This window comes from Ceratotherium simum, chromosome 32, assembly GCF_057802395.1.
Source record: "Ceratotherium simum simum isolate JZ-2026a chromosome 32, ASM5780239v1, whole genome shotgun sequence".
In the NCBI taxonomy this organism is placed as follows: domain Eukaryota; kingdom Metazoa; phylum Chordata; class Mammalia; order Perissodactyla; family Rhinocerotidae; genus Ceratotherium; species Ceratotherium simum.
The window spans coordinates 33,895,389-33,922,207 of record NC_141931.1 but is presented as its reverse complement, the minus strand read 5'-3'; the positions used below and the strand labels follow the sequence as shown (position 1 = coordinate 33,922,207).

At 39.6% G+C, this 26,819-nt stretch overlaps 1 protein-coding gene across 13 annotated transcripts in view; it reads left to right on the top strand.

Annotated features, from left to right (window-relative positions):
* ZMYND11 (zinc finger MYND-type containing 11) overlaps positions 1–26,030 on the top strand; it is a 122,511-nt gene extending 96,481 nt beyond the window's left edge. For 10 of the 13 annotated variants that reach the window (XM_004425428.3, XM_014783709.2, XM_014783706.2 and 7 more), the window contains 11 exons: positions 7,786–7,863; positions 8,332–8,424; positions 10,613–10,700; positions 11,255–11,310; positions 12,908–12,985; positions 13,880–13,998; positions 18,905–19,112; positions 19,535–19,603; positions 20,415–20,687; positions 21,286–21,471; positions 24,836–26,030. In XM_004425428.3, coding sequence (XP_004425485.1) covers positions 7,786–7,863; positions 8,332–8,424; positions 10,613–10,700; positions 11,255–11,310; positions 12,908–12,985; positions 13,880–13,998; positions 18,905–19,112; positions 19,535–19,603; positions 20,415–20,687; positions 21,286–21,471; positions 24,836–24,958 — 1,371 coding nt within the window. In that variant the 3' untranslated portion in view covers positions 24,959–26,030. The remainder of the gene's footprint in view (positions 1–7,785; positions 7,864–8,331; positions 8,425–10,612; positions 10,701–11,254; positions 11,311–12,907; positions 12,986–13,879; positions 13,999–18,904; positions 19,113–19,534; positions 19,604–20,414; positions 20,688–21,285; positions 21,472–24,835) is intronic. The other 3 variants (XM_014783711.2, XM_004425427.3, XM_014783708.2) reach the window with 1 other exon arrangement.
* Positions 26,031–26,819: the final 789 nt, after the last annotated feature.

The following is a 26,819-nucleotide window of genomic DNA, read 5'->3' as shown; positions in this document are numbered from 1 at the left end:
AACTTTGTCTCTTATTTTGAACTCTAAAGGATTAAGGAGATAGTAGTTGGGCTGGTGCCTACATCAGGATGGTTACAATTTAATCTAGATAAATAGAAAGCTCATTTAGTGTTTCCATTATTGATAAACTGAAATTATGTATGAAGCATGCACAATTTCCTTTTATTGTCTCTACAAATGCCCCAGGTTGAGGGGCAGGAGTGGGGAGGTAGGCAGGTAGTAATCCTGATGGCTGGTTGTCAGCCTCATTAAGTAGAAAACAAATCATTCCATGACCCGAAAACAGAGACATGTAACTTATGTTCAGAGGAGAGTGGAAAGGCTGGAAAGGCTTATTCCACTAAGGAATACATTCTGCCTCTGCCTTTTGAATCTTGTTCTTTCTTTAAAGACTGGTGTTGTGTAGAAAGGGGAAGGAACAAGTAGATACAAAGCTCACGTTCCATAAAATTTTTCTGAATGTCCCTTTCCTATTCTCAGATTCTTATAACATACTACAAAGGAGCTTCAAGTTACCCCCAAAAGTGCATTTAATATTAAACGATGAAATTCCTGATATACATAACACCGCTCTCTCTGTAGCTAATAATATTTTAGCAATTTCTTTGTGAATATATGGATGTGTGGTGGATTTAGAAACACTACATTTTTTACAATGCCAGTCGGTTTTGTGGCCTATAGAATTAGTTTGAGGCTGTGCTTTAGTAGTTGGTAAATCACCCTAGACTGGCTGCTACAAAGCTGATTATATCATCTGACTTAGTCAAAACTTGCCAACCTCAATCAGAGAGGAAAGACTGACTTAGTAAAAATTAATAAATACAGATACAGCTGGAGTAGCATTCAGTGCTGTTGTGTAAATCTGGATGAACAAGTCTGGAAACACTGTGCATTAGTGATTTTGCAGGACCGACTTCCTAGCTGGGGAGGGGTGTGTGAGCAGTCATGTCTGCCAGCATGCTCCAAGAATCTACCTCAAGATAGTCTTAGCAGTGTGAATTACGCTCGCAGTTCCAACCTTGACCTGCAAGTGAGAAGGCATATTTGTGACAGTTTAAGGGAAGTTTTTAAATTTAAATTCCTTTAACTTAAATTAAGTTTAAAAAAATCTATTGCCAGAGACAAGTGCAAATGACTGTTGCTGGATTGGCTGTGGGAGGTAGGATGAAGCTATAGGTACTCCACATACAGAAGTGGGTAAGCCAAGTTTTCTACCATTAATACTGGCAATAGATGTGGTGTTCTGCTCATCTGGTCTTGTAAAGGAGAGTTAATTTCAGTGACGGTACTGGGGGTTAAAAAGACTGAACATAGGTATATTGTTAGAAAATCATCCTAGAAAGTGATGGTCATCTGATGGGCTTCTTGGGTCCCAGTATGGGAGGATAAATGGCAGGACTTTGGGCCACTTCCCCAGATCAGCTCTACTGTTAAAGTCTCGAGTATTGGGCTTTCTTATAAATTCCTTATGATTCCGTCCTATTCCATTGTTGCAGGTGGTTGTAGAAAATATTGTAGAGCCTCTGATTTCCATAACAACAAATGCAGTTCATGTGCAGATAAAATTAATTGTGATGCTTTTCTGTTCTGTGATTACGGATAGTTATAGGGGAGAGCCTGGAGCTTCTTGATTCCTCAAAAAATGTAGGTAATTTATATGCAGATTAATGTTTCTCCAATAAAATCCAGAGGCCACCTGTACCAGAATCACCTGGTGTGCTTGTTTAGAACACAGCCTTGGGGCCGAGGCGCAGGAATCTGCTTTCCAGCAAGTACCCAGATGATTGTGAACTCACTATCGTTACTATCGTTGAAGTCGGGCTTGGGTTGTTGGAGGCCAGCAGCGAGAGATAGGTGTCAGCTGGCAATGAAATGGTCCACACACCAGAAGTAAACAAAATGGTTTATAGTGGCCAAATATCCTAACCCAGCTTGACTGTGAATATGTGTTTCACATTTTGGAAGGATGTTGTATTGCTGAGTTCAACTACGTGGAATAGTGTTTCTAGTAGGCAGTGAAGTTGGTGAGTAACAACTGCCCTGAGTTCCATTCAGTTAGTATTTATTGAGCATTTACTCTGCTCCAGATACTGTACAAGGCCCTGGCAAAGGAGCCCTGAGCTAGACCACTAGACGCCCTGTGTTCACAGGACTCAGAGTCCAGTCAGGGGTAGGCAAACTGTGGCCATGGGCCAAATCAAGCCTGCCACCCGTTTGTACTGCTCATGAGCTAAGAATGGGTTTTACGTTTTAAAATGGTTGAAGAAACGAGGAATTATATTTTGTGACGCATGAGAATTAGAAGAAATTCAGATGTCACTATCCAAAAGTTTAATTAGAACACAGTCAACGCTAATGGAGCATATGCATTAGTTATGACTGCTTTCTCACCACAGTGGCAGAGTTGAGTGGTTGAGACAGACACCAACTGTGCGTCTTCAAGGCCTGAAATATTTACTTTCTGGCCCTTCACAGAAAATGTTTGCTGACCTCTGGTCTAGCCTGCTGTGGGAAGAACATTATGGGTATTGAGAATCCCCCAGAAAGTATGAAGCCCTTGTCTTATTCAGTCACACACGTGGGGACTTGGATTTGGTGAACTCTAGCACCAAACTGTAGCACAAATATATTATCTAAGGAAAAGACACCTGGATTTCTGATTTCAGACTCTTCTTTCTTTTGGATACTTGGTGTACTGAAATGATGTTTCTACAAGTTCATTCTCTGCTAAAGTATGTTTCTACAAACTGAAAAGCTGGGTCCCTGGGGAACACTGAAAATTCCAGACCAGTTAATCCTGAATGTTCCTTCAAATAATGATGCTTGGGCATTGTTATCAATAACCAGCTGTGGATAAACCTGGACAGGAACAAAAGTCGCTCGTATTTCTTCCAGCCAGAATCACCATAAGGCACCAAGAGTGGCTGAATTACTTCATTCATGTTTTGTCTGTGGCATCTACCCAGACTCGTCTGATTTGCCTATAACCCAGCAATTATTTTTAACAGGCTTAAGAATCCCTTACTCAAGAAAATGTTCAAGACTTTCTATTATATTTCCCTTAAAGTAAAAGAAAGCAGCCCCTCAGTTATCTGTAACGTACTTAAGATGCTTCTTACTTTAGTATCTTACACACATGTGTAACACAGCTTCAGCCATGTGATGATTGTCATGGAAAATGGTTGCAAAACTTTGGCCATGTAATAGAAAGTTTCTTTCTTGATTATTTGTAGATATTGACCACAGTCACTCCTCTATGCTGCCAGGTGATATGAACAGTTACCCAGACTTGCTGGGCTGCACTCTGTTGGATTCTGAGCTGTGCACTGTTACAGAGAGGCCTTTACTGAGGAGTCCTGAGGTCTGCAAGTAGAAAATAGGTACAGTTCTTCAAAGCCTGAGAAAGAATTGGATCTGAAACAATACGCAGATATTTTACAGTATTATTTTTATGTCTTTCTGACCGTGTTGTCAAGAGCTATCTGCTTATTTATGTTACAGACAGAATAGCGTTGACCTTGGAAACTGCTCCTTTAGTTTCTATTAGTTACATTGGCTTTTTCTCAAGCCATGATAAATGTCTTGGTTTGGTTGACAGGCACCACCTGAAGCACTCTTCTGTGAATGTCACGGAAGGCAGCTCACAGCGTGTTGCCTAGGAAACCCCACAAGTCTTATGGTGCAGCCCTGGGACAGAAGCTGCAACGCACTGTTGATCTTTTGTGAAATACCGAATCTCTAGATTATTACTGGAAAGTGTCAAAAAGAAAGCCCACAAGTTTAGCAAACGTGAAAGCATCTTACAGCAAGTGTTTTGTCTGTTGAGAGAGATTTTGCATCTGTTCAGGGTCCTCTGTTTGCTGCAGTTCTTTAAGGGATCAGCAGGGTCTGGGAAGGAGGCTCCTACCAGCCTCCTGGGCATGCCTGGAGCAGCAGGAGGTCCAGACACAGAACTCTGTGTCATCCAGGCAGCCGTTCACTTACCAACCCAGATGCTTGTGTGCATTTTATTTCTTGCCCTGCATCTTCAGTAGAATCCCATATTTGTCACCAGAGAAGATGTATTGGGCAGCAAGTAAAAAATAAAAATAAACAACATAAAGGCTTTCAACAAAATGATCCTCTTTGGCTTTGAAACTCCTTTTGGCGAGTCCTATATAGCCCAAATCATTAAAGTTTCTAATACAGTAACTGCAAAGAGCCAACAAAGAGTTAAAACAGAAAGAGATGCATTCCTGTTTGTATGAGCAGATAGAAGGAGAAACTTAGTAGATCTGCTATCACTTTGAAAGAGAACTTGTGAAAATATACCACTTGTCGCTTCTCAGTGCAGCAGCGAAGGTTTCATTTGGAACCACTGCACATGTTTGTGTAAGTGAACAGCCTCTTTTATGATACTGGGCCCTGGTTCTTGATCAAGACTGCATGTTAGAAACACCTGAGTGTTAGGATTGCGAAAGCCCAGGCCCCTCCCTACACCAGTGTTAGCGAGATCTGCGGGGGGACGTTGATGGGTTTTTCCTTTGGGGTAAAATGTATACTGCAGTGATTTGCAAAGTCTTGAACCTACCATTGGATGAATAAACAAATGCACACACACCTGTGCACCCAGGTGCCACTGAGCACAGATGTGATCGTTGAATCCCCTCCCCCCAGACAGCCATTGTTCCCGTTATTTTCCATCACAGATAGAATGTTGTATAAATGGATGTTGGTGTTTCTTAAAGTCTTTCCCAGGTGGTTCTAGTGCACAACCAGAGTTGGTCAACAGGGAAGTAGGCTATCCCAGTCTGAGTAGCCCTTTATTCAATGGGTAGAAGGCCGCTGGGGGAGTATGTGCAGGTGCTGTTTGAAGGAACTGTGGCTGTGGAGGAGGGTCCTCTCCATTTAGCCGTGGAAGTTGTGTCCCCTTGTCTCCTTTGATGTTTTGCTGAAACAGTGATTTTTCCAACCTGCTGTCACCAATTTTGGCTATATTTGGAAGAAAGATCCTCTGGCAACTTGACTCTGAGCAACTTGAAACACGATACGAAATCAAATTTTCAGCCTCTATTTTGTTATTTAGTTTTGTGAAATTAAGGCCCTCAGCCTGAACTCTATGCATTTAGAGTCTTCTCGAAAAGAAAGAAATGTTGCTGCATGTGGTTACATTCAATTAGCACTTCATTTGAAAATGTTTAAACAGATGAAACCAAAGTGAAAGCATTGTGAGTGCATGTAACACCCATGTTATGTGTAGATTCTCTGTGAAAAGGAAGTAGGAACTGAAAGTGGACCTTCCTCTATTTAAACTGGGGAATTAGATGAACAATTTAGTACACAAGTTCCCTAAACTTAAGCAAAGTAAAATAGTGTTTTCCCGACTGTTTCAGAGTGTCTCAAAGTTTTTGTTTCCAACAAGGAATGATCTAGTTAGGATGTTCTGATTCTCTCTGGGCAAAATTTATGCAGTGCTGGAAACATTGAATTCCTTTATTTTCTAAGGCTCTAAAGACAAAAGAGGTTAGATTCTGATTAACAGTGAAGTGCTTCATAGGTTGATGTTTAGAGCGCAGACAAGAGAAACACATGTTTCTGCACATGTGTGAAATACACAGCAACCCGGAGACAGGGCGCTGTATGTGGTGGGTGCAATGGGACACCCATCCTGCTGTCACTGTCAGGTCACTGTAGCCGTTCCATGCTAATGGACGTCGGCTTCCAGTGCTGTCATCCCCCGGTGCAGCCTGACATGTTCAAAGACCCCGAGAGGAGAGTATTCCCACCCTGCTTAGTTGAGGGAAGGTTTGGGCACAATATTTAGTGAACATTAAAATTATATTTCAGCACTATGTAAAGTGTTGGTGTGCATTTTCTCTAAATGATATGTTACCTATTAAAAGAACTATAACCCCACAGATAGTATTATAAGACTTCTAACCTGGTGTAGATTGCTATTATATCTGAATTTACACACATTTTTGATTGAATGATCAGTTTGATAGTTGGGATCAGCAGTTTTAGTAGTTCCCCCAGAATATTTTGGAGTTGGCATGATAGAGCATGTAGCTGGAGGCATTTGTTTTTATTCTCCTCTCTTTTTAAGGGAATATAGGTTTCCCACGAGGTGAGAAAAAAGCAGCCTTCTTGGCACTCTTCTCCTTTCTCTTCCCTTTGTGCAGCAGTTCATCAAACTGTGTATTTAGTACAGAAAGCAGTGCATGGGAAGATGTCCCTGTGGCAAGAATATTTGTCCAAAAGCAGTAGTAGCTGACTGTGCTTCAGATCCTGTGTGATTTGCAGAATGCAAGAACAGAACGTCATTCTCTGTTGTGCTCTTACAGGAGGGAGCAGCTACTAGTTCTCACGTTTGTGTGCATGAGAATCACTGGGGATCTTGTAAAAATGAGAATTTAGAAGCTACATTAAAGCTCCCCTCCCCCAAAGATTATAAACCTGGGGTCCAGGAAATGTTACTGCATTTTAAGCTCCCCCTCTACACCGTTGGTACTCTGTCTTGGCCATGTGTCCCCACCACCTGAGGCATTAACTGATGAATGAAGAACGAGATACAGAGCACAGGAACTTCCCCCAGAAATTCTAGCTCAGATGCTTGGGTGAAGCCCACCTGCATTTCACAAACGTTCCACCAGTGTCTCTGCGTGTGGCCAGGGGTGAGGAAGACTGCTCTGTAATTAGCATAAATTTAGAAGCTGTGTGCACAGTTCGTAAAATAAAGCTCAGGAAAGAGAGAAGCATTGACTGTGCGCATCACCAAAGAATTCAGGGTAGAAGTGGAGGGAGGGGATCACTTTAAACGTGAAGTAGATGAAACTAAGTCTCCAACTAAGAAAATGCTTTTTCCATTTTTTATTCAGATATTTTAACGTTGTGTGTATGTATAATCAATTCGCTTAAGCCCTAGCTAAGAATTCTCAGTTACATGAGAAATGTTTGCTCCTTCCTCCACTTATATAGCATATTAAGATGACTTCCTGCATGTAAAGTTCTTTGGAGAGTAATAACACCACTGGGCTAGTGGCCTGAAAAAGTTAAAGCATTCATTGAATAGTGGCCCAAACCTACTCGTCCTCTGCAGTGCCATCTGCTGACGGTCGAGTGTCTGCCATGGTGTCCTAAGCTTGACAAGGAAATGGGAACATTTGTCCCTGTTTCCTAGCTGTCTAGAAATGACATAAAAGGTAGAATCCTTTTTTTCTTCATGTAAAGTTAGATTTCCTGAGAGAGAAATTGAAGAGCCTAATTAGCTTTTAGGCTAGACTAATAGAAGTTGGAGTTATTAATGCATAGATCCATAGATCCATAACATTTTAAAATAGGTATGTAAGTGTGTGCAGCTGCACTGTACATAATTCATTAGTGATATAAACTTTTAATAACCTTTTTAGTGAAAAAGAATTATGTTGAAATTTACCATTCAATATTGCTAATTTGAAATGCTCCCTAAAGGACTTCAGCCATCAATTTTTTTTATTTTTAGCAAAAGAAGTGATTTTACATTATGTCATCATCATTATTATCATTATTTCTTTTCATCTGAAAATTGGTTAAAGTTTTAAAATACCAAGAAAAGAAAAAATGCATAATTCTCTAAGGTATTATGTCAAGTATAACATAATATTTTCCGATTCTCACCTTGTTACTTTAAATGCTATTTTGCTATGCAAATTTCAAAGATTTTTCAAATCTTTGCGTACTATAATCTTTTACATATGGAAGTCTTTTACATGAATATAGACATATAAATGATCAGATTTTACATTTGGCCTTTTCTATTTTTAACAGAGCATCAAGAAGAAAAATACAAACAAGCAGGAGATGAGCACCTACCTGAGGTTCATTGTCTCCCGCATGAAGGAGAGGGTGAGTCCTGTGGAGAGGTCTTTCATTCTCCCCAAATATATTTTACTCTGGTTCATTCTTTAAAAGTTAATGACTGACAAGTAACACACATGTATAGAGCCCGTGAAGGGTGGAGACCATGGCTGTCATGTTTCTTTTGTGCAGTAAATGGTTCTGTAAAGGCTTTTGGGTTATTTTGTTTGTCTTTGTTTTTAATACAGGCATTTCTTTAGCTGCCTTAAGTTAGAAACATTTACATTTTTTAATTCCATTTATCAGAATGAACATTTTCATTGATAATTAGTGTTTAAAATGAAACAGAATTTTCCAAAATAACTGTTCTTTCTATCGAAACCTGGAGGAATGCCACAGTAAATAATATAGTGCATGCACATTTTTCTGTTAGGTTCTAAAGTACTTGTTTAGAAATTGATGTTTACCTGTCTCTCTCTAGCCACGTTTAAACTGATGTCTCTAACAACCTTCCAGGCTATAGACCTTAACAAAAAGGGGAAGGACAGCAAGCACCCGATGTACCGGAGGCTGGTGCACTCAGCGGTCGACGTCCCCACCATACAGGAGGTAAAGCGGCCTTCCATCCTGCTTCAGATACACCCCGTAGCTCCCAGGTGACTGAGCGACTCGTAGCGACCGTGATTCTGGTTGCCGTTCCTCCTTGACAGTGCACCTGCCCGCTCTCTTACTAAAAGAAAAACCATAGCGACCAAGCGAGCACTGCTGCGGTTTTAGATTTCATGTGCTCGCTCTAGTGCAAGTTAGCTGTCATCTTTTAAAAGGCCTGGTTTTAAGCAACCTGTAGGTTCTTGATACTTGTTGATTAAAGAAAATGTGTTGTAGCCTGGTCAATTTAATATTTCAGATGTCAAACATTCATATCTGGGTGTGGTGGCCTAGTCTTGGCAGTGGTAGAGGAAAGTCTAGAGCAAAGAGATCCAGACTCTGTGGACAATGAAATAAACTTGAACAAAACAAAGATTATAACTAGAAAACTTAATTATTCTTAAAGCTCTTAATTTTACCTACTCTAGCTGAGGATTCTTAACGGGTTTGCTAATATTTAATTACAAATTACAGTAATATCCAATAGAACACATAGACATATTTCCACTCAGGGTTGCTGAATTACTATTTCTGTACCTTATGTGTCATTTTGAAATTTTAAAATCTAATTGTTGGCCGCAGTAACTAATAGGGAGACCATAGGAATCGTTTTAAATCATCTCACAGGTTTTCTAATACCCTTAGCAGCTGAGAAAAACTAAAGGTATATCGTTTCAGTGGAAGAAAGGGGGAAAGGAAGGTTGTTCCCTTCAAGTGGCTGGCAAATCCTAGAGTGAAAACAAGCACTCAGCTGGTGTGGCTGCAGGCACAGCCTCTTTTCCTGAACTCTAGGGCCTCTGGAGAAGGATGAAGAACCAGCTGCCTGTCTTTCCCCCACCTTTGCCCACGCAGCTCCCTCTCCCTACACGGCACCCTCCCAGATCCCCCGTCTGATGCCTCCCGCTGGATGCATAGAGAACACTGGCTGGGTTGATGGTGTCTTGGCTGTGTGCTTAGCGAGTGCTGACCATGGAAGAGCACCGTAAAGAAAATAAAGAGAAGACATGGTTTTTGTGCTTTCAGGAGCTTACAGTCCAGGCCATGATGGTGCAAACCTCAGAGATCACAAAGGTGCTTTGGGAATGCGTGGTGCAGTTGTCCTCCACCTGGGTGTGTATTGGGTTACCTGGACAATGCCAACGCCTGAGTGTCCCCACGCCCAGTGCAGTCAGAAGTTCAGGGTGGAGCTCTGGTATCGGTATTTATAAATAAGCCCTGTGGCCCTAGGTGTCAGACAGGAGGCAGGCACCTCCAGCCTGGGATATCTGGAAAGCCTTCCTGAAGAAAGGGCAGCTGAATTGGATCTTGGAGGATTTCAATAGAAAGTGGTTTGTTGATATTCTTTAGCGGGCTTATTAGCATTTTAGCATTTACAGGCCAAGCTTTTTTCAAGCTGATTTCCTAAAAGTATCACCAGGATAAGAAAATACCTCTTAGCTACTTCTAGGTAATTTTGTCATACCCCTCTTCCAAAAATTTGCCTCCCCCGCAAAAAACCTTCAAATTTCCCCCATAATCCTTCCCTTTGGCAGCTAAAGGCAAAGCTACAGAGAATCCAATGGTGGAAATCTTTACATATACCACTCTAATATAGAAGAAACCCTGGCATTGCCTTAGTGCATAGAGGAACACCTAGGACTTTATTTTTCGATTACTTATAAATCAGTACCTAGTCCTAATTCAGAATTATAAACATATCGTCTTCATAGTTATGATAAACTGTCCACAGAGGCTAACAGTCCTTTTTTGTTTTTTTTAATCTTTATTCTTCTGTGTTATAAAAATGGTAGATGTGTAGTTAGGGTCTCATCACACAAACTCACCAAAGCTTTCCTTATTTACAAAGCTTGGCAGCAGCTCTTAACATGGTTATAGAGTAAGATGTTCGGGCTGCCAAGTTCACTCTAGTAAATTAACATAGAGGACAACAGTGGCCACAGGACATCGGACCCGCGCTTCCCCATCATCTTCTAACTGCAGATGAAGTTGTGGGTTTCTTTTACGTACGTTTCATCGATACGTGGGACACAGTAGTCGTGATGTCATTCTGGAAAATTCTGCTGTGTCCGGTATCTAACCCTGTTGGCGTAATGCAGACAGATATTTTCACTAGTAACTGTCTTGCCGTCTTGTTTTTTGCCTTCTGCAGAAAGTGAATGAAGGGAAGTATCGAAGCTATGAAGAGTTCAAAGCTGACGCTCAGCTGCTTCTCCACAACACAGTGATTTTCTACGGAGGTTGAATATTTTTTGTTTTTTCTTTTGTGTGCTTTTTTTCATACCATTTACGTTCCATGTTGTGAATACATTCAAAAAATTAATACTTTAATGACCTGTAAATAAGTCATAATGTTAAGGTTTAAACTTAAAAATATTTGGTAATGTAGTTATAGCTTATAGAACTGACTGGCCAAAGACAAAACTCTAGTACACTAAAGGATGAAAATATTATTACTTATAGTTTTATTTATAAACTTATAAACTTAGTTGAGAGGCTTTTTAGAAGCACTTTGGTTAATTCTGATCATTTCGCAGGTAATATCCCATCATTCAAAGGTAAAGAAAGAGGCCACTCTATACCTATAGAATTAGTGTTACGCTGGACATAAAATTAAAGCTGCCTACAGAATTTTATTTTGCTGCCTGAACTTTATTTAAAATATACATTTTCATTTTAAATGGTATATGTCCACTTTTGTCAAACTGAAAGGAAATTTAAATAACTGTGTTAATTTTGATAGTCTTGTGTTTCTAGATTACTGGTAATGGATATTATCTGTCTTTAATTACAGCAGAAAGTGAGCAAGCTGACATAGCAAGGATGCTATATAAAGACACATGTCATGAGGTACTATCCATGCCTGATAATTAAACTCTTGCTATATTCCAAATTATTTCAGAATTACACTCTTATATACATTTTAATTTTGCCATTTCCTTTAAATATAATTTTATTTCCATGTTTAACATACATGGGAAATAATGCAAACAGAAGGGACAAAAATTCTGGCAGAACTATTCTCAGAGAAATCCTGGGAGTTAGATTTAGTTACTAAGTAACTTCTACAAAGAAACTTTGTTTTCTCTTCTGTACTGATACTAATACCTTAAGAGTATTAGTTACACAATGCATGTAAATGTGTTGCACTGGGCAGACACTCAATAAATGTTACCCTCTTTGAATGAAAGATTCAAATTTGAGTTCCTACTAGACTACACAGGCACAAAACCAGCCAGACAACAAAGTTCACATTTATACAGTAAATGGAATACAGGTGTCCCCCGCTATCTGAAAGTTTGAGTTACACCACTTTGCTTTCATGAAAGACCTACATTAGTACCTGTTTTCGCTAACTGAAAGCAAGCCGAAGAGGATTTTTGCTTTTACAGAAAAAAGGTGAAAATAGTGTCTAGCGCGTTTGTTTTGCAGTGAGCCCTTATTGAGGCAGCGCCTACCCCAAGCAGCGAGAGTGGCGCCGCCAGGCTCCTTCCCCGGGAACTACACTCACCATCAACTGCCATAGCTTTGAGCTGTGAGCATCTGTGCTTTATCTCGGTTTATTTTGGTAGGTTATTTTTTGGGTCTGGGAATAGTCAAAAATTTTTCCCGTATAGATTAGTGGTACTTGCTTCTTCACTTTACACCATTTTGGCCTGCAAAAGTTTTCATAGGAAAGCTCTACTTTCAGATAGCGGCGGTGGGGGGCGGGGGGGACCTGTACATATTAGGGAGAGGTTTTTTTGTGTGGTCTTTCTTTTTTGAAGCACTCATCTGTAACCATGTTGTCTTTGCAGAAGTGTCTCAATTTATATAAAAAATTTTATTTCTTGAATTCATTTCAAATTTGACTTTTGTTTTTTTATTCAACAAATATTTATTGAGTGTCAATTATATGCCATGTGGTATGTTAGGAGGAGTAAAATGGTGATCCATGGTACTGGCTGCCTGCTCATGGAGCAGTATTCTGAAGAGGGAGACTCAAAAAAAGGAACAGACAAAATATATATAAGTTGTAAAAAAATGTTATAAAAGAAAACAAGGGCTAAAATGGAGAATGAGACAAAGTAAGGATTGCTGTTATTGGTAATGGATATTTTATATGAGTAGATCAGGAAGACCTCTCTGAGGAAATAGCATTAATCTGAGTGCTAAATGGTGGAAAGGCGGCACCATCTAGGCTAGGAAGCAGAGGTCAGGCTTGCCAGGCCTCCTAATGAATTTGTCTTCTATTCTAAGTGCAATCTGAGACCACGGGGATGGTTCAAACAGGAAAATGGCAGGCTCTTCCAGTATTATTTATTGAAAACTTAGCAATTTAAGTTTAACGAACAAAATTTAAGACTATGTACATGAAAGAGAATGTTAATTTATATGGATCTATTTTATATAATTTAATGCCCTCGTATATTTTATGTAGGCTAAAATAGTTGCTTTTCTTTTTCAGCTGGATGAACTACAGCTTTGTAAGAATTGCTTCTATTTGTCAAATGCTCGTCCTGACAATTGGTTCTGCTATCCTTGTGTATGTGAAATTTTGTGATTTTTGTTTTTTACCTCTTAAGTATGTGATGTACTGCCCTAAGGAAGTTTATTCCCAATGTGCTTAAAGATTATAATCCTTCCTAAATAGTCTTCTTTGTATCACGGCATATATAGTTTTAATGAGTATAAAAACTGAAACATGGGAAAACCACTTGGATTGTTATCCATTTCTTGCTTTAAAATGAGGATCTGAAGAATAAGAGTAAACACTGGGTCCTTTAATATATAATAAAGTGAACTTTTGCTTTTCCTCTCGTTCTTTCGCAAGAAATGTAAGGCTTTATGTATGTTTATAACTGTGTAATTTCCCATAAAATGGCGTCATTTCAAGGAGGGTGCTGATAAGAAGCCTGTGGGTGTTCTGGGGGCAGCCCTCAATGATGCGGGCAGAAGAGGCCACCTGAGACCGTGGTCTGGGAGAGGTGCTGTGCTCCTCAGGCTCTTGAGGGTCTCATTAAAATGTGGATTTCTGATTTGGTAAGCCGGGAGCAGGGCGTAAAGCCCTCCTCTTTCTCACAGGCTCCCAGGCGTTGGATTGCACGGCCGGGGCGATCTGTTGGCACTGTTTTCACACACCTTTGGTTTCAGCGACCGCCTCATTCCACAGTGCTACAGGCTACCAAGAGAATATTTTTCCTGTCTCTACTGAGAAATGAATGTCCTTATTGCTAGTCTTATGCAAATGTTTATTTTTTTGTGTTTTTCTTGAGGCAAAATCAGTTCCAGAAAAAAAACGGGTCTATGTGTTTAGGAGTTAGAAAAGAAATATTTTCAAAATAGTAGATTATACTTGACTAAGTAGTTCAATATTAATGATGTACTTGGATTTAATACTTTAAAAGTAGTATGACATGGTAAAACATTTTATTTCCAGATACCTAATCATGAACTGGTTTGGGCTAAAATGAAAGGTTTTGGATTCTGGCCAGCCAAAGTCATGCAGAAAGAGGACAATCAGGTTGACGTCCGCTTCTTCGGTCACCACCACCAAAGGTAATCACGATTGGTGCGCTGCAGTCGCAGCTGAGCTGTTGAGGAGTCGCGCCGCTACCAGTGTCCTGATGGCTTCTCCCTCAGAAACAGGATGAAGTCTATTTTAAATTGAGGAAACAGATCAGCACATAACTGGACTAGGTAGCTAACAATCTGGGTATATTTCAGATGTTGTTTACTAACCAGGACAGTTTCAGTAGCTGACACTGTTGAATTCAGAGGCATGTTAATGCGCTGGGACTGACTTCCTAGTGGCAGTGGAGTGGAAGGTTCTCGGAGTGTGTGCATTTCATAGTATTGTGATGACATGACAGTTGTTTCCACCATCTTTTCAAGGCGCTGTTGTTAAAGCCATAGACAAAAACCATCAACTGGAAAGTAGAAGGGTGTGTCAGTCTTGTGATGGAAGCAAATATGTGAATACTGTACGTGTGCTTAAGAATTATATGCATCTAGGGGCCAGCCCAGGGGCGTAGCGGTTAAGTGCTTGCGCTCTGCTGCTGGCGGCCCGGGGTCGGATCCCGGGCGTGCACCAGTGCACTGCTTGTCCGGACATGCTGTGGCAGCGTCCCACATGCAGCAACTGGAAGGATGTGCAGCTGTGACATGCAGCTATCTGCTAGGGCTTTGGGGAGAAAAAGGGAAAAAAAAAAAGAAGGAGGATTGGCAATAGATGTTGCCTCAGGGCCGGTCTTCCTCAGCAAAAAAAAAAGAGGAGGATTGGCATGGATGTTAGCTCAAGGCTGATCTTCCTCACAAAAAAAAAAAAAATTATATGCATCTAACTCCAATCTAGGCATTGTTTCCAATCTAGATTTTAAATTTTCTGTTGCTAGGGAGATGTATACAGCAAAGCTTAAAAATTTACATTTTCATAATATAAGAATATATGTATATCCCAAGAAGAGAAACTATTTTTGTTACTATAAAATTATTTGTGCATAGTTAAGTATTTCATATAAAGAATGCTGAACTATACTACTATAGAATTATAGCTACCTCCTTCATTGTGATGTGAAGGCCTTAGCATTTATTGAACACTGAAAATTAGAAAGCCTAAAACATTGACCTAAATGATGTTATCACTAATGCCATCAACTCTAAAAATGTGAACTCAAGTTTTGTGAACTGTGATATGACTTAGAGATTAATGAGTCTAGCTAATCAAGCCACAATAAGAATAAAAATTCACATGTGATTTCTTAGGGTTCATTTAACACAGATATTAAAATAAAGGGAAAAAGTGCCAAAAGTCAGCTATCTGATCTAAAAGTCATACTTTGAAGGACTTAAATTTACAATCCATGAAGTGTTTTCTATCATGCCAGGAGGGTAAGGGTCTTGTGCAGCTGTCATTACTTTTAAGAGAAGCTATAGAATGCGGGACTTTATTCCTCTCCATAGTGAATTTTTACTTGGTCTTCATTTAATTTAAATAGAAGTTTAGTTACAAGAAAACTATGAATAGTGTAAATTTCCAAAAAAGTAGTTCTGTTCTTTCATAGATAGATGCATACTTAACTGACATTGCTATCATGGCAAGAAACATTAATTAAATAATCATACCATAATTCAGTACAAAATGAATGTTTTAATTGTGTGATTATTAAGTGGTAATTTTTAATCTTCCATGCTCAGTGCATCATATTCAGTTTGTTTCAGTTTCCCATCAGAACAGCAGGGAGGCGGTGCACACTCCACAGTTGGGGGAAGGGCAGTCTGTCTGTAGAACCACCCATCTCTGAGGTGACACCAGGAGGGTCGAGTGGTGAGACTTGTGTCCTGGTGCCATCATTTACTCCAGTCTTGGACAAGTTATTTGGTCTCTCTGCGCCTGTTTCCTCACTTGTAAAATAAGGGCCTCAACAGTACCTATTTCGTAAGAGTTTTTGTACGGTGTAAAGAAATTGCTACATAGGAAGGCCTAAGCATAGTGCCCATTGTGGAGCGATTAGCAGTATAATACGAATATGCAAGCAACAGGGAAAGTTTGATTCAGTTTTTAAAATTTCATTAAATAAAACACAGTTAACTTAGAAAAACCAAGAATTCAGTAATTTTTTTTAAAACCATACTACTAGGTAAGAGCAACTGATAATCAGAATTTTTTGCCTGTCTGTTTTTCTTTTTCATCAATTTTCAAACAGCTTTACATTATCTTCGACCGTGAGTGATTTTTATTGAGTTAATTTATGTCATTCAGTGTACTATGAAGAAAAAATTTTAAAAGAATATTTGAACTAATCTACTTGAGTCCTTTGAGTTTGTCATCTGAAGAGAGAATTAAAACATAAAATACACTTGCAGAGGGTTTTTTCCCCCACACTTCTTATTTTCTGGAAGATTTTATCAAAAAAATTCTGGACAGGTGGGACTGTAAGGACTTGACTTTAGAAAATAAAAGATCTGCAATTTTACTATCAATCCAGAAACTTTTCCTTTGCTTTTCCCGGCTACAGTGTGTCCAGTAAGATATTTGAAGTGAATGGGGGATGAGGACAGACTTAAAAAATTATACTCTGTCATATTGGAATATTTGATTTATTGAAAAACAAACTTCATAAAACTTATAATCATGACTTTTAATTACTTAAGCAACGTTATACACCAAGAGGAGGTGGCCAGTAAGGGCCACCAGTGGCAAGTTTTCATTTATAAATATATATATATGTATTTTTTTTTTACTGTCATAACCATTTTTAAGTGTATAGTTCAGTGGTATTGAATATATTCATGTCGTTATGCAGCGATCACCACCAATAAATATTCTTTTGCCAGTTCATCATCTCTTTACATGTAGGTGGGAGAAAAAAATTTTAAACAAATAAGTGGTTTCCAACTAGTCCCTTCTGTATGCTTAAAACATACTGTTCCTTCCCTGGACCCTGAGCAAATTGTAACACTCTAGGAAGAAAGGCGACTGTGATCCCACTAAATATAAGTGGGGTTTTTGTGGGATTTGCAAGGTTTTACCTGCCAGAGGAAAAAAAAATTTGCTGATAAAGTCTGATCATGTAAACAGAGCTTAATCTTTGTGCTGCATGTAGTTGGAGGTTGGGGTGGCACAGGCCAAGAAGAGCTGGCAGAAAATCAGGTGCAGGCAAGAAAGAAGTAGAACGTTTTGAGTTAATTTGCCGTCAGATCACTGAGTCGTTTTATTCTGCATATATTCCGAGCATTCGGGATTGACAGATGTATAGATATAGCCAAATTACACTATACCTCTTTTTATTAGACTCGATCTAAATTGTGGGTGTTTTTTGCCTTTTTCATTTTTATTTTCTTGTAGATCGGATTGCATATCCAGTGAACTGAAATCTGGTTATCTATAGTAATGGAGTTGATTACGCTACTACATTAGAAAAGAGAACAGGAATGTATGTATGAATAGATGTGAATCAGTCTTATTATATCCAAGGGATAGAAAGATAATTTAAGTTAAGGGGAAAAAATAGTCTCATAGGTCACAAGTTCGTTCCCAGTAGTCAGCACGGCTTGTAACAGAAGTCTCTCTCAAAAACACACTGCTTTTAAAAAGTGAACTAAAATGCTTGTATTGATTGCCTGGTACATAATAGGCACTCAATAAATATTTCTTGACTGCAAGAGTAAATACAATATTAATTTAAAGATCTAATGGCAAGGAACTCTTCCACAAGCAAAATTTCATTTGCACTTTTTGCATTAGTGTTTAGTTTTTCAAAGTGTACTTTATGAACCACCTTGACTACATGCTGCATTGCATTATCGTCTCTCAGTCCCTTCTGACAAAAATGTAAGACCCTTAAAGGCCGAGGCAGTGTACGTAGAAGTGCTGTCCTCATAGTCAGGCACCGTGAGTGCCCTCACTGGGCTCCCACTGTTGTTAACAGCTTACCTTAACCCCGTCTGGCAGCGTCTCCTCCGCTGTCAAATGAGGCAGTAACACTTGAGGCCCCATTCACTGTCGTAGCTTTGTGGTGCCTTCCACTGGCACACAGTGAGCATCTCTTGAGTTAATACAACACACTGGATGGATGCTAATTAAAGTCCAGGCAAGTGATTAGTGCCCAGGAAAATTGTATTGAATTTTTAGCATTCTTCCCAATAGAACCAAATAGTTTTCCATTCTCTAGTTTTAGGTCAATATTACACATAATTCAGAGACACTTAAAGCTGCATTCATGGCTGAGCACTTTGTTGCTAAATGGTATAAACACTTCTTTATTTGTCAGTCATGGTTCATCTAATGAATAGGGACGTGATATAAATATCACTTACTAGGTAAGAGTTTTTAGATGCCCTCTTTTTATATATATGCATCTCATAAAAATTTCTGGGCATTTTCAAATGATTCTGTAGTTCTAATATGCAAATAGCTAGATTTTGAGTAACTTATAGTATGCAAAACAACAAGGGGTAACATTCTGAAAAGGACTTATGAAGAATACAGATATGGGCCAGCCCAGTGGCATAGTGGTTAAGTTCACACACTCTGCTTCAGCGGCCCAGGGTTCACGGGATCAGATCCTAGGCGTGGACCTACACACCGCTCATCAAGCCATGCTGTGGTGGCATCCCACATATAAAAAGAAAATAGAGGAAGGTTGGCACAGGTGTTAGCTCAGGGCCAATCTTTTTCACACACAAAAAAAAATGTAGATATGAACTATTTCAAGCTAAGCTGGTTAAAGAAAATCGTGAATAATTCTGAGGTGTTTGTGAATCCCTCCAATTCTGAGAACTTGGCTTTGATGACTGTGAAAAACAAAAGTCACCTCACCTGTTTTCTACTTGGTAAGAGATTTTATTCAAGCTGTAACTAACAGCCTCAGTAAATGGAATTGCTGCAAATCGTACTTTACCGTGGACAGAGTCCACTACCGTTTTGGAAGTTTCTGACTATGCCTTTAAATGTTGCTTGTAGGGCCTGGATTCCTTCTGAAAACATACAGGATATCACAGTCAATGTTCATCGGCTGCACGTTAAGCGCAGCATGGGGTGGAAAAAGGCTTGTGATGAGCTGGAACTGCATCAGCGTTTCCTTCGTGAAGGACGGTTTTGGAAGTCTAAGAATGAGGACCGAGGGGAGGAGGAGGCAGAGTCCAGTATCTCCTCCACCAGTAATGAGCAGGTGCGTGGTGTCCCAGAGAGAAGCTGCCCGTTGGTGGTGTTCTAACTGTGAACATCATCAGTTCACACTCACTGTAATGAGATTCTGACGTTTCTCCTTCCTTTCATATAAACATTTGTAAAGTGCTCTGCAAAAGAAACCAGTTCAAATAACAAACAGATAAGCCACCAACAACCCTGATCCTGACCCTGCCATTGCGAGAGAGTAAGTGCCCTGCTCCCTTCCGAAGGCACATTAGCTCTTTCAAGCATCCGCGCCAGAGCAGTAATTCAGTAAGCGCTAACCCCGTGGTTTTGGATGAGCTAATGCAAAAGGCAGCGAGTTACTCACTTTTGACCTATGGGTCCATGGCTAGTATTTTCAGCAGAGAAGTGTTTCATGGTGTCTGGAATAATATGCTGTTACTTTTATGATGCCCACAGCTAAAGGTGACTCAAGAACCAAGAGCAAAGAAAGGACGACGTAATCAGAGTGTGGAACCCAAAAAAGAAGTAAGTTGCCCGCCTTGCAGTGTCCAGGTGGCGTTGAAACGGGAAATGTTTTCAGTTATGGTCAAGACAAATGCTCCTGAACGTGAAATGCCTTGCCATCAATCAGATAATATCAACCAGGTTTGAACCCAGTCTCCTTCCTGTCGTTATGTGCCGTCACTAGAATAACACACACGTGCTGAGGGTCTCCATGTCGATTTAGGATCCACTGGCCAAGTCTGGCTAAGTGGGGGGCACCTTGCTGCATTTCCTGGATCTCTGATATGTTCTCATAGCATTAAAAACAAAGTGTTTATCCAATGAATCAGGCCAACATTTAAAAACTGGAGGAAACTATGGTTAAGCTCAGCCTTTCTAAATTATGTAATCTGGGCATGTTTTAAAACCAAGTGTAAATCTGGGCATAGTGCAAACACATATTCAGTGAGAAATGGTTTAGGATATTAGGAAATTTATTAATCTAGTCCAAAGAAGTGACCATAAATTGATAATGATTTTATATTTTATATGATAAATTTTGTTTAGTCTATTTTAAAAGCAAAAACCATAGTATTATGTAATGAAATTGAATGAAGTTCCTGTTTAGAATTATTGTAGCTATTAATTGCATGGATTTTTTCATTTTTTTGTTTATTTTTAATTGTGGTAAAATACACATAACAATTTACCATCTTAACTACATAGTTTTTGATAGCAGCTTATTATGTGGCTAGTTACGTATAGCACTGTGTTTTATCCTGCTGGAGCTTGTTCTTGAACTGGTGAGTTCCATGGCCTTGTTTTACAGCTAAGTTCTTTCCTTACCTTACAGGAACCAGAGCCTGAAACTGAAGCAGTGAGTTCCAGCCAGGAAATCCCCACCATGCCTCAGCCAATCGAAAAAGTCTCCGTGTCAACTCAGACCAAGAAGTTAAGTGCCTCTTCACCAAGGATGCTGCATAGGAGCACCCAGACTACCAGTGATGCGGTGTGTCAGAGCTTGTGCCACGACAAGTACACCAAAATTTTCAATGACTTTAAAGATCGAATGAAGTCTGATCACAAGCGAGAAACTGAAAGAGTTGTTCGAGAAGCTCTAGAAAAGGTAGAGCAGCCCCTGCGTGGGTATTGCCTTCTGACACCCCAGCCTGATCCGTGATTAGTTTTCCTGAGTGATTTAGCATCTTTCACTTATGCATCAACCATATCACTGCCTTTTAAAACTAGGAATATAATAAATCATCTTTTGTAATAGTTCGGGTAATAATAGTACTTTTCTCACCTCAATCTTTTTTTTGTTTTTGTTTTTGTTGTTTTTTTTAGTAAGGAAGATTAGCCCTGAGCTAACATCCATTGCCAATCCTCTTCTTTTTGCTGAGGAAGATTGGCCCTGGGCTAACATCTGTGCCCATCTTCCTCTACTTTTTCTGTGAGGTGCTGCCACAGCGTGGCTTGATTAGTGGTGCATAGGTCCGCGCACGGGATCCAAACCCACAAACCCTGGGCCACTGGAGCAGAGCAAACGAACTTAACCACTACACCACCTGGCCAGCCCCCCTCTCACCTGAATCTTTTATAGCTCTTAATGAAATAAAGGAAAGAGGCACATCATTTAAGTAGAAACTGTGTATGAAGGTTTTAAGTGTAGCTGTCTGTATAAATTGTGAGCTGACATACTATGAGTTAACTTTTTTTCATTTCAGCTGCGTTCTGAAATGGAAGAAGAAAAAAGACAAGCTGTAAATAAAGCTGTAGCCAATATGCAGGGTGAGATGGACAGAAAGTGTAAACAAGTAAAGGAGAAGTGCAAAGAAGAATTTGTGGAAGAAATCAAGAAGCTAGCAACACAGCACAAACAACTAATTTCTCAGACCAAGAAGAAGCAGTGGGTAAATATCAAAATTTCCTTAGAATCCAGTCTCTGAAAATGTGCTACAGGTATGATGAAGGTCAATTCAGAAGGATATGTGTAGCATATGTAAAAATTATCCCTGAAATAAATGTGAAATTGTCAGCTTTAATTAAATTTTAAAAATTTTATTGAAAGTCCTATAATCTCAACTCCAGATCCCACATTACTCAGTGTACTGCTCAGAGTATTTTGTTAAATTGAAGTTATGATACTTTAGTACATAACATATTTAGTACAGCTAACTGATATAACTTCTCCATCTATGCCAGTATTTTATTTGGATAAATTGGCTGGCCCTGACTTTTGCTTGGTAACTCCTGATAGGTAATATCTAAGTTGTGAAATTGTAAATATAAATATCACAATAGCAAATTAAGGATTTTCAGATTTTACTGCACTTAACATCTACACATCAGATTCTATTTAAGAAATGGATTACTCGTACATTATAACAGTCACATCTCACTGGTCTCTAACTCCACTTGGAATCTGGTGAATAGTTCACTTTTCGTTGTGTCCTGTTTGTGACTCTTGTCTTCTACCACCAAGGATCTCAGTTAATTGGCAGGGAAGAAGTTTTGCTCACAAAAGCTCATAACTTGGTTTTAATTTTAATGAATTACTGTATGAAGTTTTGTGATTCTTCATTTGATCCAGACTACATTCTTTTTTTTTTAACTTTTTTTTTTTTTAATTTTTATTTATTTATTTTTCCCCCAAAGCCCCAGATAGTTGTATGTCATAGTTGCACATCCTTTTAGTTGCTGTATGTGGGACGTGGTCTCAGCATGGCCAGAGAAGCGGTGCATTGGTGCACGCCCGGGATCCGAACCCCGGGCCACCAGCAGCGGAGCGCGTGCACTTAACCGCTAAGCCACGGGGCCGGCCCCAGACTACATTCTAAAGACAGTCCTTAAATACATGTAAAGTAAATGTTTCATGAGGGAAGTAAACATTATAAAAATTGTGATAAAGAAAGCTTTGGCAAGAAGGAAAAGGGAAACTTAGCATATAATTTAGAAGAATCTATGAAGATAACTTGGTAGGAAAAACAAATGAATAATGAAATAAATATCACTAGATGGGCATTAAGGTATGCTGAAGATAATAACAAGCACAACGCCCTAACACCACATCTGTAATTCTACCTTCACACAGAGACAAGAAGAATCTAGAAAGTGGGCACTAGACTTTCTAGAAGAAACCCTGTAAGTTTACTAAAGTATCAAGGAAATGAAAGAGGAGGCTATAATAAAGAATTATAATACTGCTCTTTATAGCACTTAACCATTTGTGAAATCGCTGAAGTTGGTACCATCATACCTATTTGTTTATTTGATTCTGCATATGAGTGACACCAGGCAGTTTTTGTCCTTCTCTGTCTGACTTATCTCACTTAGCAAACGCCCTCAAGGTCCATCCATGTTGTCACAAATGGCAGGATATCCTTCCTTCTTGTGGCTGAATAATATTCCATTGTGTATATATATATATAGATGATCCTTTGTACGTAACAATTCATTTTTGTCTTGCTGCTTTCCTGATTCTTTTTTTTTTTTTTTAATTTGTGAGGAAGGTCAACTCTGAGCTAACATCCATGCCAATCCTCCTCTTTTTGCTGAGGAAGACTGGCCCTGGGCTAACATCCGTGCCCATTTTCCTCTACTTTATATGGGACGCCACCACAGCAAGACCTGACAAGCAGTGTGTTGGTGCGCACCCGAGATGTGAACCCGGGCTGCCAGCAGCGGAGCGTGCACACTTAACCGCTACGCCATGGGGCCGGCCCCCCCGATTCTCTTTTAACTTTGGTTTTCAAAAGTTTGGTTATAATGTGTCTTGATGTGGGTCTCTTGGAGTTCATCTGATTTGCTATTCGTTGAGCATCTTGGATATTTTTTTTTTTTATGAGGAGATCAGCCCTGAGCTAACATCTGCCAGTCCTCCTCTTTTTTTGCTGAGGAAGACTGGCACTGGGCTAACATCCATGCCCATCTTCCTCTACTTTATATGGGGCACCGCCACAGCATGGCCTGACAAGTGGTGTGTTGGTGCGTGCCTGGGATCCAAACCGGCGAACCCAGGGCTACAGCAGCGGAGCGCGCACACTTAACCGCTTGCGCCACCGGGCCGACCCCTATCTTGGATATTTATATTCATTATCTTTCATCAGATTGTGAAGCTTTCAGCCATCATTTCTTCACGTCTTCTCTCTGCCCTTCTCTCCCTCTCTTCTCCTGGGACTCCCACAGTGCATATCTTAGTCCACTGGATGGTATCCCGTGTCCTGCAGGGCCCTTAGGCTCTGTCTGCTTTTCTTGAATCTTTTCCCTTCCTCAGACTTGTCAGTTTCTGTTGTCCTGTCTTCTGCCTGCAGAGATCTGCCTTGGAATCCCCTTAGTGGATTTTTCACTCCACTTAATGGGCTTTTCCCCTCCAGATTTTCTTTTTTGTTTCTTTTTATTGATATTTCCATTTTGTTCACATATTGTTTCCTTGACTTTCTCCACCTCTTCCTTTGAGCATCTTTAATAGTTGTTTTAAAGTCTTTGTCTAATGTATCTACATTAGGGCCTTTTCAGGGACAGTTTCTGTTGATTTATTTTTTTCCTTGCAGTGGTCATACATTTCTGTTTCTTGATATGCCTTGTGATTTTTTTGAACACTGGACATTTGAATCTAATAATGGGATACCTCTGGAACTCATTTTCTCCCCCTTTACAGGGTTTGCTAGGTATTTTTTTTTTTTTTTGATTGTTGTAGGCTGTCTCTGTGCCAAGGATCAGCCTGAGATGTAAACAAATATCTTCCTACATCTTTTCTGAGCCTTTCCTGGGGCATGCACATTAACTTCCTAATTTTCCTCTATATACACTTGGTTTTGAATGTGCTAGTCTTTAATGTCTGGCTCCTGAAATACGGAATTAAAGGGCCTTCAGCAGACTCCCGAGTTCCACAATAGTTACGGCAGACAGATTCTACCCATGCATTGTGTCCAGGTGAGGGTCAGCGCTTCCCTCTCTGCCCTCTTCCCAGAATCTTCTCAAAACTTATTAAAGAAAATAGAAATTATTTATGTTTGTGTGCTGGTGGGAATGACCGAGTAGAGATGGAAAAGGTTGATGTTGTGCCAGGTAAGCTCGAATTTGCTGACTGACTAGTCCACTGTTTCCTGCTGTGCTGCTCGGTGCATAAACTAACATCACCAAGAACGTCAGAATGTGTTTTAAGGTTGAGCCAAAAGGATCTTTAAGAGCACGACTTCAGAAGTCTTCTGTTTTCACCAGTTTCCTATGCGTTGAACCCCGAGTGTAATGCTGGTCCCGGTCTCTCGCCTGCAGTGCTACAACTGCGAGGAGGAGGCCATGTACCACTGCTGCTGGAACACGTCGTACTGCTCCATCAAGTGTCAGCAGGAGCACTGGCACGCCGAGCACAAGCGCACCTGCCGCCGGAAGAGATGAAGGCAGCCTCCTGGAGTCACCGACGGTCCCTCTCCTCAGACACAGCGGTTTTTGTTTCCAAGAAGCCAAAATTGTTTAGAATTTGCTTCCCATTTTGCACCAGCCTTTAAACACTTTTCGTGAAGAAATTTTGCACAGTAGTTTAAATCTTTTGTTAATGCTCCTCCGGAGTTTTTCAGGGGGTAAAAGTAACATCAGTGGAGGGTATTATTTTAAATAAATTTTAAGTGAGAATTTGTTGCATTTTCAGCAAATTTTAAAACATTTTTAGGTTTTACAGAGATTTTAACCTTTAAACAACAGATCTTTAAAAAACAGGTGAATACAAGTGAGTTTAACAAAGAAACATTTAAAGTAGATCTGAATGTAAGAACTACAGGACTGTTTCAGAAATAAAACGTACTACCTTGATGTGAGATTTATTTCTTACCCTTGTTGAGCTGGTTTTGTTCAGCTTACTTTACTGTTTGGAGGCATTGTCTGTCGGTTATGCCGGTGGGCGTGTGACTGAATTTAGGGGACAGGGTTGACACAGCAGGTGCTAGTCCTGCATATTTTTTCGTAAATATTTCCCAATTGTGTTTTTCATTATTTCTTTTCAATATATAACTTTTATAACAAATTATTAGCTTTGATCTTGTAGTTTAAAATTGCAGGGAACTGGGGTAATCTTTTACTGAGCTGGATCTTAGAGAAAATGAATATTTAAATTTTAAAGTTTGCACATTTCATCTTTGTCCTACCGTGAGTGGTTGTATCAAGATAAACAAACAATATAAAATAAAAAGCCAAAAACTACCTTTCTCCATACATGAAATGATAGATGAGGCATACAAATTTCTTTAATGCTTCCCTTCCCTCCCCAGATACCATCTGATTGCCTATTATCTGGTGTCACCTCATATGTTGTAAGTTAATACTGAAAGGAGAGAAAGCACTTAAGTTTCACAGAAGCCGTTATGTTTGTAGTAATGGGTCATTGCCTACTAATGAACTCCATCACTGTACACAGATTGAAGAATAATGCATGTTAATTTTCTTGTATTAAAGATGCCGTGATTTGTAAAAAGTCTGTATTTTGCGGAATGTCTGGATTAAGAAGCATTACCAATAGGAATGGATCGATAGTTGAATAATGATTTTTTATACATAGATATATAAAATATAGCCAGGAAAACTTAAATTACTTTTTTTTTAAAAAAAAATCTCACAATTTGTTTTTTCAAAGGCTGATCTTAGACCAAGTCAAATTGCCATTTATCATTTAGTTATTTTTTAAGGTTAGAGAAATAATTTGTAAATATTTATTTAGACCTTTGATATTTATTAAAGCAATTACACACAATGGAAGTGAAAGAAATCAGGAGAAAAACCTTTTAAAAAGTTTTCTCCAGGTTTGTCAGGGTCACTCTAAAGATAAAAATGTAACTCAGTCTTCTGTGAAATAATCGTCCATCCAGTCCTGATGCTGTTGCAGATGGTGGTGACACACGTTAGCCGACAGGCCACTGCCCGATGGTGCCCGGGGGCCCCACTTCAACCCGGCCCTGAATCGGGCAGTGACTTGGCATCTCCTTCCCTCCTGTTGCTGTGTGGTTAGTCCGTGTTGCCACGGTGCTGTGGTCTGATGGAGACGTCGTAACCAAGAACACTTACCTTCTCTGATTGTTTTTCAAGTTTTAAAACTTCGATCCACCCCTATGAGAGCAAGTTATTGTGGAAATATTTTTGGTGTAAAATCATTCCAGAATATGTACTATTTAACTGATAGCTGCATGAAAGTAAGATTCGTGTTACTTTGGCTTTTTTGTCTCCGTTGACACGGTTGCACATTTCCAATTTACTACAACGTGAAAACTGT